This window comes from Rhinichthys klamathensis, unplaced genomic scaffold, assembly GCF_029890125.1.
Source record: "Rhinichthys klamathensis goyatoka isolate OS25496 unplaced genomic scaffold, OSU_Roscu_1.1 h1tg000115l_1, whole genome shotgun sequence".
Lineage (NCBI taxonomy): Eukaryota > Metazoa > Chordata > Actinopteri > Cypriniformes > Leuciscidae > Rhinichthys > Rhinichthys klamathensis.
Genome location: NW_026606652.1, coordinates 1,846,924 through 1,868,008, shown reverse-complemented (window position 1 = coordinate 1,868,008; position 21,085 = coordinate 1,846,924). Strand labels below are relative to the sequence as shown.

Genomic DNA, 21,085 nt, shown 5'->3' with positions numbered 1-21,085 from the left:
CATACGAAATCGCATACTTCCCTACTATATAGTAGGCGAAAAACAGTATGTGACTAAAACTATATAGTAGGTGAAAAACAGTATGTGACTAAAGAAGTGTCTATGGCTGCGTCCGAAATCACATACATCCCTACTATATAGTAGGTGAAAAACAGTATGTGACTAAAGAAGTATGTCTATGGCTGCATACGAAATCGCATACTTCCCTACTATATAGTAGGCGAAAAACAGTATGTGACTAAAGAAGTATGTCTATGGCTGCATACGAAATCGCATACTTCCCTACTATATAGTAGGTGAAAAACAGTATGTGACTAAAACTCTATATTAGGCGAAAAACAGTATGTGACTAAAGAAGTGTCTATGGCTGCGTCCGAAATCACATACATCCCTACTATATAGTAGGTGAAAAACAGTATGTGACTAAAGAAGTATGTCTATGGCTGCATACGAAATCGCATACTTCCCTACTATATAGTAGGCGAAAAACAGTATGTGACTAAAACTATATAGTAGGTGAAAAACAGTATGTGACTAAAGAAGTGTCTATGGCTGCGTCCGAAATCACATACATCCCTACTATATAGTAGGTGAAAAACAGTATGTGACTAAAGAAGTATGTCTATGGCTGCATACGAAATCGCATACTTCCCTACTATATAGTAGGCGAAAAACAGTATGTGACTAAAGAAGTATGTCTATGGCTGCATACGAAATCGCATACTTCCCTACTATATAGTAGGCGAAAAACAGTATGTGACTAAAGAAGTATGTCTATGGCTGCATACGAAATCGCATACTTCCCTACTATATAGTAGGTGAAAAACAGTATGTGACTAAAACTCTATATTAGGCGAAAAACAGTATGTGACTAAAGAAGTGTCTATGGCTGCGTCCGAAATCACATACATCCCTACTATATAGTAGGTGAAAAACAGTATGTGACTAAAGAAGTATGTCTATGGCTGCATACGAAATCGCATACTTCCCTACTATATAGTAGGCGAAAAACAGTATGTGACTAAAACTATATAGTAGGTGAAAAACAGTATGTGACTAAAGAAGTGTCTATGGCTGCGTCCGAAATCACATACATCCCTACTATATAGTAGATGAAAAACAGTATGTGACTAAAGAAGTATGTCTATGGCTGCATACGAAATCGCATACTTCCCTACTATATAGTAGGCGAAAAACAGTATGTGACTAAAGAAGTATGTCTATGGCTGCATACGAAATCGCATACTTCCCTACTATATAGTAGGCGAAAAACAGTATGTGACTAAAGAAGTATGTCTATGGCTGCATACGAAATCGCATACTTCCCTACTATATAGTAGGCGAAAAACAGTATGTGACTAAAGAAGTATGTCTATGGCTGCATACGAAATCGCATACTTCCCTACTATATAGTAGGTGAAAAACAGTATGTGACTAAAACTCTATATTAGGCGAAAAACAGTATGTGACTAAAGAAGTGTCTATGGCTGCGTCCGAAATCACATACATCCCTACTATATAGTAGGTGAAAAACAGTATGTGACTAAAGAAGTATGTCTATGGCTGCATACGAAATCGCATACTTCCCTACTATATAGTAGGCGAAAAACAGTATGTGACTAAAACTATATAGTAGGTGAAAAACAGTATGTGACTAAAGAAGTGTCTATGGCTGCGTCCGAAATCACATACATCCCTACTATATAGTAGGTGAAAAACAGTATGTGACTAAAGAAGTATGTCTATGGCTGCATACGAAATCGCATACTTCCCTACTATATAGTAGGCGAAAAACAGTATGTGACTAAAGAAGTATGTCTATGGCTGCATACGAAATCGCATACTTCCCTACTATATAGTAGGCGAAAAACAGTATGTGACTAAAGAAGTATGTCTATGGCTGCATACGAAATCGCATACTTCCCTACTATATAGTAGGTGAAAAACAGTATGTGACTAAAACTCTATATTAGGCGAAAAACAGTATGTGACTAAAGAAGTGTCTATGGCTGCGTCCGAAATCACATACATCCCTACTATATAGTAGGTGAAAAACAGTATGTGACTAAAGAAGTATGTCTATGGCTGCATACGAAATCGCATACTTCCCTACTATATAGTAGGCGGAAAAAAGTATGAGACAAAAGTATGTCTGAATTCCTAAAGTTACTACCAGGAAATGTAATATTCGATCATATGGGCAAATCATGTATGATATCCCACAGACGTCTTCGGTGAAAGTGCCTTTAAAGTTTTTGCACCTTTTTCCTGGTACAGATTGCAGGTTCAGCTAAAATTTGACTATTTACCGACAATGAACCAGTTTAAACGGTTTAAAAGGTTTTGATCCACTTCAAATGTTGACTACTGTATATATAACATACTTTTTTGGCGGTCAAGAAGTAATTAATTACTCAAAATAAGTACCTACTCAAGAGAGTATACCATTTCGGACACAGCCTAGGTGTGTTTGACTTGAAGCGGTGCTGTGCAGACCGATCGGTGTATGACATTGTAAGACTGGAAAAACTGGTTGAAGAGATAGACCTGACCACTGGTCTATGAGACTGTAAGTCCGACTAATTCGATCCAAGGGCGGCATTCAAATTAGCGGTGAAGGTCACATGCGCGTTCCGTCTCTTCCAATGGCAAAGGGATTTTAATTAAATGCAATACATTATCTTATGTATTAACTCGTTTCATCTGACTCCATAAAATGAAAGTGTTTTTCAATGATATCTGTGCATCTTTAAATATACGTTAATGTTTGACTATTGCTTTTAACTCCAATGAGAATAAAGTCAAAGTCTGTTAGAATAATCAAATATAACAATTTATTATGTCAGGTAAATGTATTATAACAATTCCATAATCAATTGAAAGATAATCAATGCAAATCATCAAATGTTTTAGGAATAGAGAAATAGATGCAAACCCAACATTTAAGAACTACATGAGCTATACCTCATGGGCTATCTGAAATACAGAAAAGGCCACGATTCCTTGCTGCATTCCATTAAATAGCCAGAACTTCTTTTCAATGGTAATTTGCATTCAGGTTACACCTTATTTTGGGGGTAGGGGAGAAAGGCCATTTGTCCACCTTTCTTTGTGTGCCAGTTTCTCTAAACTTCTAAAAAACCTTATTACCTTTTGTTTTATACTTTGGGAATGAGACATTTGTACCACTCATTCCTGAGACATTTCAAATGATACCAAACATAATACTCAATGATAATCATTCACATCAAACCATAGATATTCTTATGTGAGTTTTTATGTGTCACTGCGAGCGTGGGGGATGCGGGGAAGAAGTGTGTGTGTGTGTGTGAGAGTTCAAATGTTAATTTGCCAAGGTCCTTTGTCTCATAGACCAGTGGTCTATCTCTTCACCCAGTTTCCAGTTTTCCAGTCTTACAAGACGAAGGACCTTGCTGCAAATTAACATTTGAACTATCTCACACACACACACACACACACACACACACTTCTTCCCCGCATCCCCCACTCTTGCAGAGATCACCCAAACTCACACAAGAATCTATATGGTTTTAATTTGAACAACTATCATACAGTTTTATACATGTGTTTAGTATTATTTGAAATTTCTCAGTGCGACTGGTACAAGTGTCCTATTTCCAAATAAGTCAAACAAAAGCTAATAAGGTTTTTAAGAGTTTAGTGATAACTGGCACACAAAGGAATGTGGTCTCTAGGCATGGTCCTACCCCCAAAAGGTGTAAATTCCTGAATGCAAATTCCCACTGTTAGCAAATGGTCAACTTCTACCCCCAGTAAGTCTAGGGGGGGGGGGGGGTGATCGCAGTACAATTCCACTGTAAACTCATGTTTACATATGAAATGAGGTCTGGCTATATAATGAAATGCAGTGGAAGGATCAGGGCCTTTTTCTGTATATCAGATCGGCCCGTGAATGCTGAGGGTGGCCGAGACTCAGCAGTCATGTATTTCATAATGTCGGGTAAAAGATTTTCCTCTTTGTTCTAGAACATTTGATGGTTTGCATTGATTATCTTTCAATTGATTATGAAATTGTAATAATACATTTACCTGACATAATAAATTGTTATATTTGATTATTCTAACAGACTTTGACTTTATTTTCATTAGAGTTAAAAGGAATAGTCAAACATTCACGTATAATGATGCACAGATATAATTGAAAAACCTTTTCATTTATGGAGTCAGATGAAATAACGAGTTAAAGGGTTAGTTCACCCAAAAATGAAAATTATGTCATTAATGACTCACCCTCATGTCGTTCCAAGCCCGTAAGACCTCCGTTCATCTTCGGAACACAGTTTAAGATATTTTAGATTTAGTCCGAGAGCTTTCTGTCCCTCCATTGAAAATGTACTGTCCTTGTCCAGAAAGGAAATAAAGACATCATCAAAGTAGTCCATGTGACACCAGTGGGTTAGTTAGAATGTTTTGAATCATCGAAAATACATTTTGGTCCAAAAATAACAAAAACTACGACTTTATTCAGCATTGTATTGTATTCCGGTTCTGTTGTCAATCCGCTTCAGTGACGCTGATGACGTAAGACGCTGCTGACGTGTAATCCGGTGCGTCCGTGTATTCGGGTTCAAATAAATATGGCTGGGCAAAAAAATGCAAGTCTTGTCTGTGTCGAAATCCTTAGACGTTTGCGAAGATTGTTTTGTTTACAGCGTCCGTCTCCCTCAGACTGTAAACGAAGCTCGGGCGCACTGATAACACGTCAGCAGCGTCTTACGTCATCAGCGTCACTGAAGCGGATTGACAACAGAACCGGAAGAGAAAACAATGCTGAAAAAAGTCGTAGTTTTTGTCATTTTTGGACCAAAATGTATTTTCGATGCTTCAAAACATTCTAACTAACCCACTAATTTCACATGGAATACTTTGATGATGTCTTTATTTCCTTTCTGGACAAGGACAGTATATCGTACATACATTTTCAATGGAGGGACAGAAATCTCTCGGACTAAATCTAAAATATCTTAAACTGTGTTCCGAAGATGAACGGAGGTCTTACGGGCTTGGAACGACATGAGGGTGAGTCATTAATGACATCATTTTAATTTTTGGGTGAACTAACCCTTTAATACATAAGATAAAATGTATTGCATTTAATTAAAAATCCCTTTGCCATGAGAAAAGACGGAACACGCGTGAGACCTTTACCTCTAATCGAGTACCGCCATTGGATCTAATTAGACGGCCTTACAACATCAAAGTACAGAGAGAGCGATTAGAGAGAAGGCGGCTCTGTTTGCTTTCAAATTGCTCTCTCAGTACTTTGATGTCATACACCGATCGGTCTGCACAGCGCCGCTTCAAGTCAAACACACCTCTTGTTTTGTGAATCAGTTCAATTGAATCATTAAAAAAATTTGATTAAAAAAGAACGATTCAGACGCAACCGTATTGACAATCATCAGAAATCTCACATAGCTTCACCAATGTGTGCAGAAATTGTGCCCTTATTCTTTGAAAAACATGTTATATCATATTTTTATTAATCTTATACTGTATATTTTGATTTCATGTTGGGAGCTCCCAGAAATAGGAAAGAGCATCATGGTCCCTGGAGTCTGGCACATACTATGTTCTGCTTAATATTAGTGTTAATATCAGCGTTTAAAAAAAAAAAATGTTAACATGTAAATAACACTGAGCATTGTTGTCAGATTGACACCAACATGTAATAAGACTGACCATATAAGTGGACAATTGCAAATATTATTTACATGGTGTGTTCAGTAAACCAAAATAAGGTATTCACATTCTCTGTGTCCCAGTTATATTTTTAATCCAAAATAGTATGCATGCTTTCACGCCAACTTTTTGCACAACATTGTGATGGTTCACCTTCAACCTTTCAGTTGTACAAAAGTGGAAAGATGAAGGTCTATATAATGCTGATAATCGTAACATAAATTCAGAAGCTAAAACAGATGCAAATGACAAATGGGTCTATGGTATAAAATACACAATTTTATAACATGACCTGGCAGTGTGCCCCAATACTCACACTGTCACATTACTAAAATGATGCATGTTTCTTTGCCCAGTGAAGTGCATACTTCTACAGCACAGCAAAACTTTGAAGTGTGTAAGTTTTATGTTAAAATACTTTCTCCAGTCTCAGATCAACATGCAGAAAATATAATATGAACAAGCACATTTCAATTGGGGTAATACAGCATTTATTCGAACATAATTACTTTCTTATCTCCTTTATCACAATGCTTTAATTATTATGGTTTTATTCAAAATAATAAACATTTCCCAACATTCATACCAAATAAAAGAATATTCAGCCATTTTGATCTGATGTAATTCAGCACAGTGTCACAGCTCTGGTCTGCAGTTTTCCTGAATTAATGATCGATAACTATAAACATAGCGTGTGAAAGGCTGGGCAATACATGTTTGATTTTTACAAAATTAGTCACGTTCCGGTATACATGCAAAAGGGTAACTAGCATAATGCATTCTGACGGGTCAGAGAATGAGGAAAAACAGACCGTTACGGTGCGATAGACACGCATCAGTGATACCAGTGTCCTCTCAGACGGGTCAAAACTTGCTCTACATCTAAATTTCAATTGTTTAGATCATGTGTTTGACTAATCTGCAATGGAGAGACGGGTAACAGATATATCATTATAACTTTTATTCATTTCTGTTCGTCCCACTTTTTTGGAGATAAAGTACTTTTTAAAGACCAATGACTTAATGTGTCACCTCAACATTGTCAAATGGCTCCCTGTGTTTCAGATCATGCTGGGGGCTGCACTGAACAGAGTAAGGTCTCCCTCTATGTGCAGACGAGTGACATCCTCCATCCCGCCTGTTCTGTGCTCAAACTCCAGCAGATGAACCCCGTCCACAGCCACCTTAAACCCGTCTGTCTCCACCAGGATCTTCAGCTGCACACACAAACACATTAGGGTCATGAACACTGCAGATAAATTCCGTTGTCAATTCACCTTTTAGTGCTCAGTCCTGTTCTGTACACACACAGCTCAGTAACATACCAGTAAGTTCAACTTCTGAAAAACTCAGGTAGTGACAAACCACAGTTAAACAATCATATTCCTACGCAGTGTGTACAGAACCGAACTGAACAACTAGTTGTTACTGACATATTTAAACGCACATCTTCTTTATGTGCGATGTAGGGGTGTAACGGTTCTCAGTAAAAAAATCGAATCCGGCACACATTTGCACCGCAGTTCATCTTAAATCTGACGATGCTGCAGTGACCAAAGACTCGTTGTGTTTAGCGAGTTTAACCAAACCACCGACGACAGAGGCAGAGTTGTGTTTATGTAGGCATCTTTGCAGAGCGCGCCCTTGCAGTGTTGACATGTCCACTTATTATAAGCGTCTTTGGGCTTGTTGATTGGGCTTGGCTCATCCAGTTTATGCAGTTATTAAAATAGACAGGTGCAGGTCGCAATATTTCGGCTGTATTTGTTTGCTGTTTTTTTTTAACAAGATCTGGCAACAAGCAACTTTCCCTGTGGTTTTCTTGCACTGCGCTGGGGGTGTAACAGTTCAAATTTATCACGGTTCGTTATTAATCACGGTTTTAGGGTTACGGTTTCGGCGCGGTGCGGTGTTCAGGGGGAAAAAGGACTACGGTCAAATAACAACAAGGAAATTAAGAACAAATAATCAAACTACAAACAACAGCACAAACAAATACAATAGAGCAAATAATACAAATAAATTAAACTGTGCATTTCAGGTTATTTAGGTATCTAACAGTACAGAAATTGAATAAAGTAATCAATGTAAAACAACATGGCATATAATCTTCACTGGATAAATAAAATAAATATGAATCATTCTTAAAGTTACAGCAGCTATTCAGTCAAGAGCAGAGAGTGATATCCTTGTCTTTTGTTGTTTGATTTACATTATAAACACAGACAGCAGGAATATTAGGCTGCTGTCACTTTAAGAAATAATGCACAGATCCAAAATGACACACATGCATCTTTCTCGGCTATTTACGTTAACTTAACTTGACATAACCTTTTACGTTTGTTAGGATACTCGCCAAGACGGGCATGTTGGCATCATTTTTGTGTGAATTTCAAGCGCAAGACTTGAAAGAGAACTTAATATTTGCTCGCTGTACACACGCTTTCTTCACGTCTTCTTGCGATTAAATGTTTAAATTGGCAAGGTATACATGAGATTATTTTAAACACAGATACCAACATGTGCTGTTCAAGGGTCACCTGCGCTCCCAGGTGATGGCAATGTAAGTGACTGGTCATGTTAGAGAATACGGCACTCACATGGAACAAAGTTTAGGGGAAGCCAGAATGCGTATCCATCGACAGGAACAAACATAAGCCTAACTCTGTCTGTCTGCCTTATGTGTGTTTTTTTTTTTTTTTTTTAACAAACTATATTATAGATGCTTATGCATATCACTTTGGTAAAAAATTGTGGATACCAAACGCAAAATATGCCAGGACTTCGCTATGGTTACCACGGTGTTATAATAGCAATTTCAGGAGCAAGTCATGTTCTGTACAAGGAATGATAATTCAGGGGATTCACTCCCATATTTCAATGCGGTTGTCACTCCTGAAACTGTACAGTGTGTATGTGGCCTATATGGGAACTGAAATCAGGCATGGTTTAAATTCCTTCTCTGAGATAAATCAGAAGGCCGTACCTCAAATTGTCTGCCCTGCACAAAGGGAAAGCCTCCATCTCTCTCCTCGGGACCCCAGCAGCCTCCAAATTCTGTATTCCGTACGATGTTGTTCTCATGGAAACGTGGATTGAAATGGAAGACCACATCATGACCCCTCACAAAATCTACATGGAACCTAAGATAAGAGAAGTGAGTGTTTGGACACGGAGAAGTAATGCTGTGTTTTGTTACATAAATGTGTGTGTTACCTGTTTCCTCCTGGTACTGGCTCACCCACGATAGTGATCAGGAGCCCGGGCATTATCCCTGCATGCAGCGGTAGATCGTACGGCAATGGCTAAAACACACATACACACAAACAGAAGTTATTTGAAGTCCTTAACAGGTTTAATAGGTCTCTACAATAAGAATATATTTAGTTTATCCTTAATCCTTGTTATTGTAGATATTGATATTGCAAATAGAGATGCAAAAAATTAAATATCTGGCATGTTATGGCTGATAACCAATAAAAGGCAGATTAAGTAAAAATTAACCATAAATGCTACAAGTGTACATTATATGCAGCATGCAAACCGGATATTAATTTTGAGATATGCTAAAGATAATTTTTAACAGTGTTATTAATTATTAGTGTTTTCACAGATTAACTTGATTTTAGAAATTAATTGAAATAAGTGTTAGATGACAGCAAAGGTAATCTAAATGAAAAAATAGGGGAAATTAGCACGTATAACTATCCAATAACAACTGATACTATTAAAATGTAAAACAAATAATATCCACCAATAACCATATGGAGATATAATGTGCATTTCTAACTGCAAAGAAAACACCTGCAAGCAGCTACACGTTATGATCTCTATCCTAAAATGAACTCTATATTCCAAAATATGACTGCACAATAAAGATAAGAGACACAAAATTGCAATCTCTTACAAATATACTACAGTTCAAAAGTTTAGGGTCTGTACACATTTTTTTGTTTTTAAAATAAGTCTCTTATGCCTATGAATGCATAAATAAATTTCTCATACATTTATTTGATCAAAAATACAGTATGAACAGTAATATTGTGTAATATTATAATTTAAAATACATTTTTTTTAAAGTATTATTCCTGGAATTCAAAGCTGAATGTTCAGCATCATTACTCGTCTTCAGTGTCACATGATCCTTTGCTGATTTGCTGCTCAAAATGCATTTTTTTTTAGGATTCTTTGATGAATAGAAAGCTCTAAAGAACAGCATTTATTCAAAATAGAAATATTTTGTAACATTAAAATGTTTTACTGTAATTTTTGATCAATTTAATACACCCTTGCTGAATAAAAGAATTTAAATACATCTTACAGACCCCAAAACTTTTAATAAAATTATAATAATTTGTTACATTTATATAGCGCTTTTCTGGGTACTCAAAGCACTTTACATTGAAGGAGGGAATCTCCTCAACCACCACCGATGTCTATTCACCAATAAATTGTGATTAAGTACAAAGAACAAATATGTGCATGATCATTATCTTAAATGTTGGATTAGCCCTATTCCCCTGAGAGCTCAGAGTTTTACACATGAAGTACTTGACAGGTTTCATCTTTAATACATTTACTCATTATGTCTCTAACTTTCTTCTATTCTCCATTATAAAATTCCATGGCTTTTCCATAGTGTGCAAAATAACACGAAGCCCTCCCTGACATTTAACTGGACTGTTCAATTCAACGGAATATTTTTCCAACTTAAAGGAATAGTTCACTTCAAAATGACCCATTGACTTTCATAGTAGAAAAAAAAAAAAATACTATGGAAGTCAATGGGTCCAGTTAACTGTTTGGTTACTGACATTTTTCAAAATATCTTCCTTTGTGTTCAGCAGAAGAAAGAAATTCATACAGGTTTGAAACAACTTGAGGGTGAGTATATGATGACAGAATTTTCATTTTGAAGTGAACCCTTTAAAAAAAAAAAAAAAAAAAAAAAAAAAAAAAATACTCCAAGAGAAGCTAGTTACTCAATGTCATAAAAGCTTATGTATACTAAACAGCAAACACCCAAACAAATCCAAACACAAGTCCCTTTTTTCTCTCTTATTTTAGCTAATGCCACGTCAGAGATCACATGACATCAAGTTTATAAACAACTTTGCTATGGCAACACTGTGACAAATCTCATAAACTGCCAATCCCTGATTCCAAACCCCACCCACTGACTCATTATTCCTTTCAGCGAAAAAAAGTCTGGTCTGATTAAAAACACGCTACCTTTCAAAAGTTGGCATAAGTACGATTTTTTTTATAAAATAAATGTATATTTTTATTCAGCAAAGACACATTAAACTGATCAAAAGTGACATTTAAGACATGTATGATACAAAATATTTCCATTTCCAATAAATGCTATTCTTTTTAACTTTCTATTAATTAAAGAATCCTGAAAAAAATCCTGAAACATTTTCCAAATCAGCATATTAGAATGATATCTGAAAGATCAATTTTAAAATATATTTAAATAGAAAACAGTCATTTTAAATTGTAACAATAATAGTTTTACTGTCTTTTTGATCATAGCCTTGTAAGCATAAGAGATTTCAAAAACACTGACCGCAAACTTTTGAGCTTCTCAGCATCACCTACAATATCTGACAAAAGCTTGCTTTTAACAAACAATAAATTCAGCCCCTTAAAAACCTTTAATTTCAATAACAGACATCTGTTTGTTGTATAAACACAAAGTGCATTATTTATTTTTTCTATTTGTTAAGCAATAACATCATTAAAACATACACCTGTCAATAGTATTAAAATAATCACGAGTGTACTTTGCAGAAAGTGTCTCAGCTACATTAAATATGTGCATTTGTTTGCAAAGGTGATATGCAAGTATATCAGCATGAGTTTGTGCTAAATGTCCAGAACTCTGTTTGGATGTTAACTGGGGTCTTTGTGATGGCTGCAGTGCTGTCCTCCTCCTGTGATTGGCTGAGCGGTTCATTGTGCTCAATAATATGGAGGTCTATATGGTGGCTGAAAAACAAGAAGAGGAGCTTTTGAGATCTGTAGTTTTAACGTGATCCAGAAGAATGAGACCACCGCAGGAACATCCCAGACCTCAAGAGCTAAACCTCCAACCCTGAAAGCAAGACTTATGTCACCAACACTTTGATAAAATAAACTCCAGCAGGCCCGAAAAACAAATCCCCAGCAACCACCAAACCAAGCCAATCCCACACACTTATATGCGGACTCACACATGCAAATCCCTTTATACACTAGGGCTGGGTTGACAATATTCATTTCTCGATTTTAATCGATTCTCATTTTAATGAACCGAAATCTATCCGATTCTGATTCCAGGAAAGCGGCATCACAGAGCGCACGTGAACTGATCATTTCTTCTTCTTTACTACTTATACAGCACAAAATAAACACGAATGAACATCAGATTTGAAAGAAATAGTACACTCAGTGAAATGTAATGGTATAAATGTCTCATGTAATCGCTCAATTTGTGTTTTAACCGACCCCAATACAACGGCTCGTAAAATATGTGACATAATGTTACCTCAGAAAAGGCATTCAATGGAGCCTGTGGCGAGCGGGACGAGGCCGAGGGCCGTGAGGGAGCGGCACGAGGGCGGTGGCGTGATTGATAATGAGTGACACCTGCGCGACGCACCGGTCTCGTGCCGCTCTCTCAAGGCCCTCGGCCTCGTCCTGCTCGCCACAGAGCCGTTAATTTAGCTAAATATATGCACTATATATTACATTTTAATTATATTTTTTACTTAACCTGTTATTCAACATTAATACATTTTGAACAAATCTTTCATGAAAACAAGTTCTTACATCAGCAACCGTTTAAATGTTTATATTTCAAAAATCTAAACTTAATTATCATCAAATAAAAAGTTTATATTATTATAAAAACTTCCTTATGTGCAATTTAAATGTTTGTATACAAATCAGCTGTTAATTTTAACCTTTTATTCAATAGTAATGTACCAACTGACAGGGTTCCCCCGTATAGTTACAGGATTAGTTATCACTTATTTTCAGGGAGAAAAATAACTCTCATGTAACTGTACCTGATATACAGTATATCCTTATGAATTGAGTTAGAAACTGAATTGAATCGCAAGCCTGTGGACTGAAATCGAATCAAATCTCGAAATTTGTGTCAATATCCAGCCCTATTATACACCCATTCATACGGTCATAATTGCTCACCAGCATTCCACCTGGAGCTGCAGGCCCTCCGTATGGTCCCATGGGCCCTGGACCATAGCCTCCTGGTGGGCCAGGTTGAGGAGGGAAGCCCCCTCCATGTGTACCCCAGGACCCTGGTGGTATTGGGGGAAACATTCCTCCTGCATATCCTGGGCCTCCATCTGGTGGAAAGGCACCAGGGCCTCCTGGGCCGTACATGCCAGGCCCAGATGGACCTGGTGGGTAAGGCACATTTGGATATGGGCCCTGTGGAGCCCCAGGTGGGGAAGGGAACTGTCCAGGAACAGGGTATGGCATGGGTGCCCCACCTGGTGGGAACTGACCTGGCATCGAGGGAAACTGTCCTGGAGCTCCAGGGTTGGAGGGGAACTGTCCAGGTACGCCCGGACCTGGAGGATATCCGCCCGGACCTGGAGGGTATCCACCCGGGGCAGCTGGGGCTCCAGGAAACTGGCCCGGGGCTCCTGGGCCGGGTGGAAAGGAACCAGGGGCAGAAGGCCCGCTCTGTGGAAAGCCAGAAGGGGCTGTTGGTTGGCCAGGGCCTCCTGAGGATGGGAAATTAGGGCCACCAGGGGCCGCACCAGGCCATCCAGGATTAGTGGGGGGCGGAGCACCATTTCCAGGAGCTGATGGATTGGTGTGCCTAGTTTTTGATGCTTCACCAGAAACATTATCTGGGATTGCGTCAGCAAGCTACAGAAAGAAGATGCAGGAGATATCACAGCAAATGAAACATCAACGGAACATTTTATCAAAAAAGACTTTTGATCTGTTATTATCGGTGCAAAGCCAAAGACTTACTAGGGCAAACAGTGGAGTTCAAAAGACTGAGACCAGATTGAAGATATGGGACTAAAAACCTAAATTAAACTTGTAAATAAACTTTTAGGACTTTGGAAAAAAACTAAACAAAAACTAAGCAACATTATGATGTAAAATGAATAATGTTTCATATTCTAGGTCAGTAATTAAGCAAATTTGTGACATTAATCATGTGAACTGAAATCATCTCAAATCATGCTGGACAACATGATCATCAGGTTTTGATCTCACTTGTGGAGTTCATGGTGCTTGAATGCTGCTGTCATTAAAGCAGAAAAAAGTGAAACCAGTTTCTATTGTGCATTCTTGTATATATATATATATATATATATATATATATATATAATAATAATAATGCTCAATAGAAACTTTTCCACTAGTGGTCTTAAGCGTTTGGACCCCACTGTATTATATAATACTGTATATTTTGGTATATCTATGACTATCCAGAATTATTGAATATACTTGCTAAATAAAGAATACTAAATTAAATTGATGGGAAATGTAAATAACCAACTCTACTAGTACAGTCATTTCTACTTCTGGTAACATGGATTAAATTACAAAGTTTATTATTTTACTAACACAGGAGGAAATACAAGCCCAAAATGATACAAGTGAACAATTGAATAATTATTCATAAACAGTTAAAAAAACTTACCGAAAAGTCTGCCATGGCCTAACAGAGAAACAAGAAGTGACATTTAATGTCATGCAATTGTATGCAAATCATAATCTGTCAAAAATCTAGCACATGTAAGACAACTAGTTATAAAGACGCTATTAATAGAGAGATACGTCACTGGATTGAACACACTGTCGCAAATGGTTATTTTAAACACTATACATTTAAAAATGATCTGGTTTAAGGTGAAATCAGGCACCATTCTAACTATACGCAAATTAAACTGTGTCATCTATACACATGCGCATTTTGGGTGAAATGTGAGCAGTTCTGTGAGCACAAGCACCTCGACTAGATCAGGGCCTGCGGTCCGAAGATACGGGTTTCTGAGCAGCACCAGGTCCCGTCGCCCGAAAAGATCCGAAAGTCAGTATTACTAAACTCTATACAGGAAGTGAGGTGATAACTGGAATATTGAGGGTTTTCAACAGCGTGTTTGAAAACAATGTGAGCATCAAGTTATATGGATGAGACATTTAACGCTGTAGTTAAAGGCATAGATCAATCTACTCTGTTTATAGATCAGATATGAGCGCTATACACGCGCATGCTCCCCGATGGGCGTGTCATCTGAGGGATGGGCCGGTTTATCTGCGCATGCGTAGGGTTACTGTGACGGAAAGTGGGGAGGGGGGTGTTCAACCCAGGGATGCTTAAAATAAAACAACCATAATAAAATGAATCACACTCCCACAACTGGTTTATAAACTTTTCCGTTTTTTAAAATGTCCTTCCACGAACAGAGCCTGAAAAGGTAAAGATTTTCCAACAACTGGTGAATGTTGATGTGAAGGTTGACAAAATGTTGATTGTCAACCTACAGTGTATGATACAATATTATTTATTTATTTATTTATTTTTGTTACCCTGATCCTAAAATTTGGAACATATCTACAATTTGAACCATATTTGTGTAATATTTCTGTCGCTCAAAAGACAGTTTGGGATTTTTTTTGTATTTTTTTAAAGTTATTGATACATTTACATTTCCCATTAAAAAAACATATTCATTTGATATTTTCTACAATAAATATATGAAATTTAAAAAAGACTCAAATGCTTAAAAAATTAGTGCGAAAACAAAATGTTATATATTCCTGACGAGGGTCCCTGTAGAAATGGGTGTTTCAATCTGTTACATATGGTTTTATATTTTAATATATTAATATATCTTGTATAGTCTATGGGAGAGATAGAAGCATTAATTCGATATATAGTAGTTAGTTAGTTAGCTGTTAGAACAGATAGTAATCCAACCAAATCCTTTAATTTCCCTGTAGGTGCGGAGAGATCTTGTTTTATACAATCTATCTATGGGAGAGATAGAAGCATTAATTCGATAGTTCTTTCCATGAACATCAGTCTGAGTTCATGTCAAAACGCTGCTGTTCTGGAATCAGACAGAGCTCGTCCCTTTATGGGTGAAACGAACTGATCCTGGAACAGTCAGCCACTCAAAGCCTGGTGCGTTCAGGCGTTCTGATTGGTCAAACGAACGTCACGAGACGCCGCACGGTAGAACTCCTGCACTGCTGGGCTCGTGCTGTCTGTGAAAATGGTGAGTACAAAAACTGGCTTGGATTAATAAAAACATTTTAATGGCGGCGTTGTCTTATAGGATGTATAATAATACGGAAGCATTTCCAAATAACGCCGTAGGCCTCAAGGGTCAGTGATATGTGTATGTGAGAGAGGTTGTTGTTTTTTAAGAGCCCTGTTGCAGTTCCACCCAGTGCTTTGTGATGAGCTGCATGTCAGACCCTCTCCTGCATTACACCGACTTATAAAGTTTACCAAAATAAAGGCGCGTTTGGCGTTACATTTACCCTAAAACTCTGTTTAGAATTTTCACGAGATAGGATTGCCTTACATAATAGTGATATGATGGAATTCCGGCGGCTCCGGGGGAATTCTCATTTCCTGTTGCGGGCAGGGACGTGCTCTGCTCACACTACAGTATTTCAAGGAAATGTTGGAAAATCTGCTGTGCTGAGCGACAAAGAGACGGTGTGGCTCCTTTTCTTGGAATGGCACGTCAATTGAAGTCACGATCAGACGATGTAATTTAATCAGAGCAGAAATGGCAAACAATGCAATGAAATAGATTCTTCACATTCCAACAGCACTGCACGACAAACACGTTTGCCCACTTCGTCCGCCACATCAACAGCTAAGAAAGTGATTGTTGTTCTCCTCCTGATGACCCACACCCAATGTCATCATAATGCAGGAGTTTTGTGAACTCCTAATCTTTGAAGACCCCATACAGCTGGATGTTGTTGTGTGTTAAGAGTATACAGGTGGTTTTATTGTTAATATAGCATTATATTGAACTGATATGAATTAGAGTTTGTTAACAGAATAACAATTTCACAATCAGAAGAAATACATAGTAGTTTCCACTCTCTCTGCTTTCAGTCTGGTTATTTCTTACTATAGGTCAGTGGTTCTCAACCTTTTTGACTCCAAGGCACTCCTTTGTCAAATACAATATTAGTCAGTATAAAGTCAGTTTAATATTGTACGTCTTTATTTTTAGCATTTTAATTTAGATTGTTAATTTTAACACTTATTGGAGCTTACCACTTCTATTTGATATAGTTTAATTGACAAACTCAACCCTGTGTGTGTCCCTAACCTGTATGATTCAGTCATATTCAAAGAGATTACCAGTAATTGGGAGTTTTTCAGGTTGATTAATTATTATTAATTATATTATGAATTATTATTTATACACTACTAGTCAAAAGTTTGGACTTGCTTGTCTAAGCCAACCGACAAGACGAGAGGAAAACCAGCCTTGAATGTGGTCGCTGGATACACCTAATGAACTATGGTTATGATATGACTGAGAGTGTGCTGAGCTGTGATTTAGACAAAGGATGGCTATTTCAAAGAAACCAAAATATAAATTAGATTTACATTTAATCATTCTGCAGATGGTTTTATCCGAAGCGACTGAAAATGAGGAGAACATTAGAAGCAATCAAACCAACAATTGGGGAACAATATGCAAGTGCTGTGACTAGTCCCTTGTTAGTCTAACAACAGTAGCAACGACAACTAAAATCAAATGAGAAAAGAAACAAGTACACTTACACACTGCTGTCCACTTCTGGTGCTTGACCACTTCTCCTAAATGTATAAATATTTTTTGTATTGTTTTTGGTCTATATAATTCATATACTTCAAATATTGTATAATTGTATAACGTATCATTACTCTGTAACACGGACACCTTAAAATAAAATGTAACCGCTGATAGATTTTATAATATTTTAAAATGTGAAAAAATAGTAATAAGAAAAATGTGTGTGTGCAGAGTGAGTCTTTAGTTGTGTGTGAGGTGGACGAAGACCTGGTGAAAAAGTTGCGCGATTTCCGCTTCAGGAAGGAAACCAATAATGCTGCCATCATCAGTGAGTTGAACTTAAATGAAACACTCAAACTGGTCCACATGGTCACACTTTCTCATATACCATGAGGATTGAATGTTGATATTGCTGTATTCTCCTCTTGTTACAGTGAAGATTGATAAAGACAAACAGCTGGTGATTCTGGAGGAGGAGCATGAGGTAAATTCACACACACATCTCATCATAACCACTGTTATTGCATGAATGCATAATAGACGGCTTTGCAGGGGAGATTACAATTAAACAGCTCAGTGGTGTAAACCTGGCTTTGATTTCTTGTAGGATATTTCCCCTGAAGATCTGAAGAACGAGCTACCAGAGAGACAGCCCAGATATCCTTAACTAAAACAAAGTCACTTTGTACTCTGCCATGATTTAAACTCTAGTAACTTTTGGGACTTTCAAGAAATGTTCTATTTTCCATTCAACATTGAACAATCATTAGTTTCCCTAACCTGTGACACATTTGTAGTCTACAGCTATAAGTACCAGCACGATGATGGGAGAGTGTCCTACCCTCTGTGTTTCATCTTCTCCAGTCCTGTTGGTAAAAAAAATCTGTTAAAAAATGAACAATTCAATATGCACAAACTCTATGAGGCAGTGCTATGTCTCCAATTCTCTAAAATGAAACACACTTTCCCAGGATGCAAACCTGAGCAGCAGATGATGTATGCTGGCAGCAAAAACAAACTGGTACAGACGGTTGAACTAACCAAGGTGAAACACTTGACCTTACACCCATTTATGTTCTTTCTTTAAAGCAGTGTAGTGGTAATGGCTTCTAAATATATATATTTTTCAGGTGTTTGAGATAAGGAACACTGAAGACCTGACAGAGGAGTGGCTAAGAGAGAAACTGGGCTTCTTCCGCTAAGAACAGACCGAACAAGCTACAACTCATGTTTAAAGAGTAACCGAGATGGGACCATCACCTCCAAATGGAGAGAATACCATAGTCCATCTGATACTGTCTGTTTGTGTATGTTTGAATGCTTCTGCCCAAACTCTAAACCCGCCTGTACCAGTTTAAGATGACAGATATTTGAGGTGCAAAGACAAGAAAAGAAAATATGAAAGCAAATTCCACAAGTACTCTGAACTATTCCTTGGATTTTTAGAACCATTCCACACTCATCCCTGAGCAGTAAAGTATGTACTGGCCTGCACAGGTAATCCAATCTTACTGCCATGATAGTTGGGTCATGTTGTGATTTTATGCAATCCCATGTCAGCTATCCTTCTTGATCGATGGCAACAGATTTAAACATTCTAAAACTCTAACATGTGATGTGTTTTCCCAGTTATGTCTTCATGTAATGCCCTGATATTACAAGGGCCTTCGTAATGCATTTTCTACCTCTAATTTGGAGTATTTTTGACCAAACATGAATTATTTTGTTTTGATATCTGTTGAACTGTAATGGTAGGCGAAGGGTTCAGAAGTCGGGAGAAGTTGGGAGAGAGCATTTGATTATCGTATCTGACCTGTTGTCTTGAGTGTCATAAATTTATTCTGTTTTGCCTTTTTAAATCTGTGCTCACAACCTGACAAACAAATCTCCACTAAAGATCTAGAATCTGTGAGGACAATTGGGTGAGAGTTCTGGGACACATTTTTATTGATTTATTGTTTTTGGGAAAGGGGGTAAGGTGTACATCACCCAGACAATCTGTCCCACCTTTTTGGAAATGTGTAGTTGTAGATGTACAGTGGCAGGGGTTTGCTATGCTATGGTGTTATTCGGCCACTGGCATCATCTCCTAATGAATTCCTCTTTCTCTTTGTCCAGCTAAACACTGGAATAAAGCCGGTGTCACTATTCTTGGGTTTTTGCAAAGCATTGTTATTTCCATATTTATGTAAAAACAATCATTCTATTGGCAAAATGTAAACACTGGAAATTAATGAAATGTTTACAGCTTAACAGAGTAATACAAATAGTTGGAGGAAGTTATATTGTGGTTTCGATTAGTCTGCAAAACTCCTCTGCAGAATCTGTGAGCTCTAATGTGGGTCAGGCTCATCTCTGTACATCTGTAGAACCTGTAACACCCGTGATTAGTGCTGTTTCCTATTAAACACTGATTGCTCACTTTGGTGGTTTATATGATGTGGACATCACATGATATGTCCCATACATACAGTGAACTGTGTATGTGTTTAATGTAAATTTTTTAATGACTGAAGATGCTTTTCCTGCTCATTTATAATCTCTTCAAACCAGAAAAACAGTTAACCTTTCAATATGTGTCTCAATTACATTTGTCTGCTGTTTTGAACAATTAAATAGAAGGTTTTTTCCTTTGAAAATTTGACCATGTATTTAACTGGAGTGTTCTTGATTGTATTCATACCTTTATTTTTAAACTTCTTAGTTTTGCATCATGTGTGTTCATGTCATGGTAGTGTTTTTCAGTCATTTGTAGTAAGCAAAGGGTGAAATAATGTCATATAAAAAATAACTAAATGTAATCTTGAGGTATTATGTTAAATTTGAGTATCTTACTGGTTTTAGCAAAGTTTACTGGTTGATGTTGCTTGTAAGTGGATGATATTATTCTGATCTGAATAATGGCCATTACTTTTTAGGAGTGCAATGAAGACTTACCTATCCAGATGTTCAGTCGGCATGGGAAGGAAGTATCTGCCAAGAGAGTAAATGTAATTCCATTAGACAAATACAAGGTGATTTATCCATGCCCATTACCATGGCAAGTCAATTCTATATTCAATGACCAAATGGGTTTGCATTAGTAAAACAGTACTAGGTTAATTGCACAAAGCATTAGAAAATTCTACCCACAGTTGTTTTTATGTGGTTTTGATTTAATCTGTCTGGTTGGGCGTTATTGATCTAGTTCCTAACAAACATGCATCACCTGACTATGATACATTGTCATCGACTCATTTCATCTTGCCCCAGGAAGTAAAAAAAATCCATAAGAGTATGTCTTGTTTGTTTGCAGATAGATGGCTTTACATTTCCATAACATATCTCAGGGAATAATTCCTCTTTATTTTTCAAATTACCAACCACGACTATAGTAGCCTAGGCTAACATTAATGTTGTAATATTCCGCACAACACACAGTATAGAAGACTTCTGCAACTTCTTACGAAAAGATGAAAGGTTTTAAGAGATTTGTATAATGTCAGTCACAGCGATGGCATTCAGCAGGATCGCTTTTTTCAGGCCAGGTGGATTATATATTGCATATTTTCTATGGGATGGGTCAA

At 37.3% G+C, this 21,085-nt stretch overlaps 2 protein-coding genes across 3 annotated transcripts; one reads left to right on the top strand and one right to left on the bottom strand.

Moving 5' to 3' along the window:
• Positions 1 to 6,670: 6,670 nt before the first annotated feature.
• lgals3a (lectin, galactoside binding soluble 3a) lies at positions 6,671 to 14,912 on the bottom strand. Of its 2 annotated transcripts, XM_056254960.1 has the most exons (6): positions 14,715 to 14,912; positions 14,405 to 14,422; positions 12,922 to 13,614; positions 8,941 to 9,029; positions 8,711 to 8,867; positions 6,671 to 6,941 (listed from the first exon to the last, which is right to left on the bottom strand). In XM_056254960.1, the coding sequence occupies exons 2-6, from the start codon at positions 14,417 to 14,419 to the stop codon at positions 6,786 to 6,788; spliced, it is 1,110 nt and encodes a 369-aa protein (XP_056110935.1). In that variant the 5' UTR covers positions 14,420 to 14,422; positions 14,715 to 14,912; the 3' UTR covers positions 6,671 to 6,785. The 2 variants fall into 2 exon arrangements, with proteins under 2 accessions (XP_056110935.1, XP_056110937.1); XM_056254962.1 differs by lacking the exons at positions 6,671 to 6,941; positions 8,711 to 8,867; positions 8,941 to 9,029 and adding an exon at positions 11,408 to 11,718 and having other exon boundaries at positions 14,715 to 14,911.
• Positions 14,913 to 15,840: 928 nt separating this feature from the next.
• Positions 15,841 to 20,163, top strand: gmfb (glia maturation factor, beta). Its single transcript, XM_056254971.1, has 7 exons — positions 15,841 to 15,986; positions 17,751 to 17,847; positions 17,954 to 18,003; positions 18,127 to 18,178; positions 18,311 to 18,391; positions 18,491 to 18,564; positions 18,650 to 20,163. Exons 1-7 carry the CDS (start codon positions 15,984 to 15,986, stop codon positions 18,719 to 18,721), a joined length of 429 nt encoding a protein of 142 aa, XP_056110946.1. The 5' UTR covers positions 15,841 to 15,983; the 3' UTR covers positions 18,722 to 20,163.
• Positions 20,164 to 21,085: the final 922 nt, after the last annotated feature.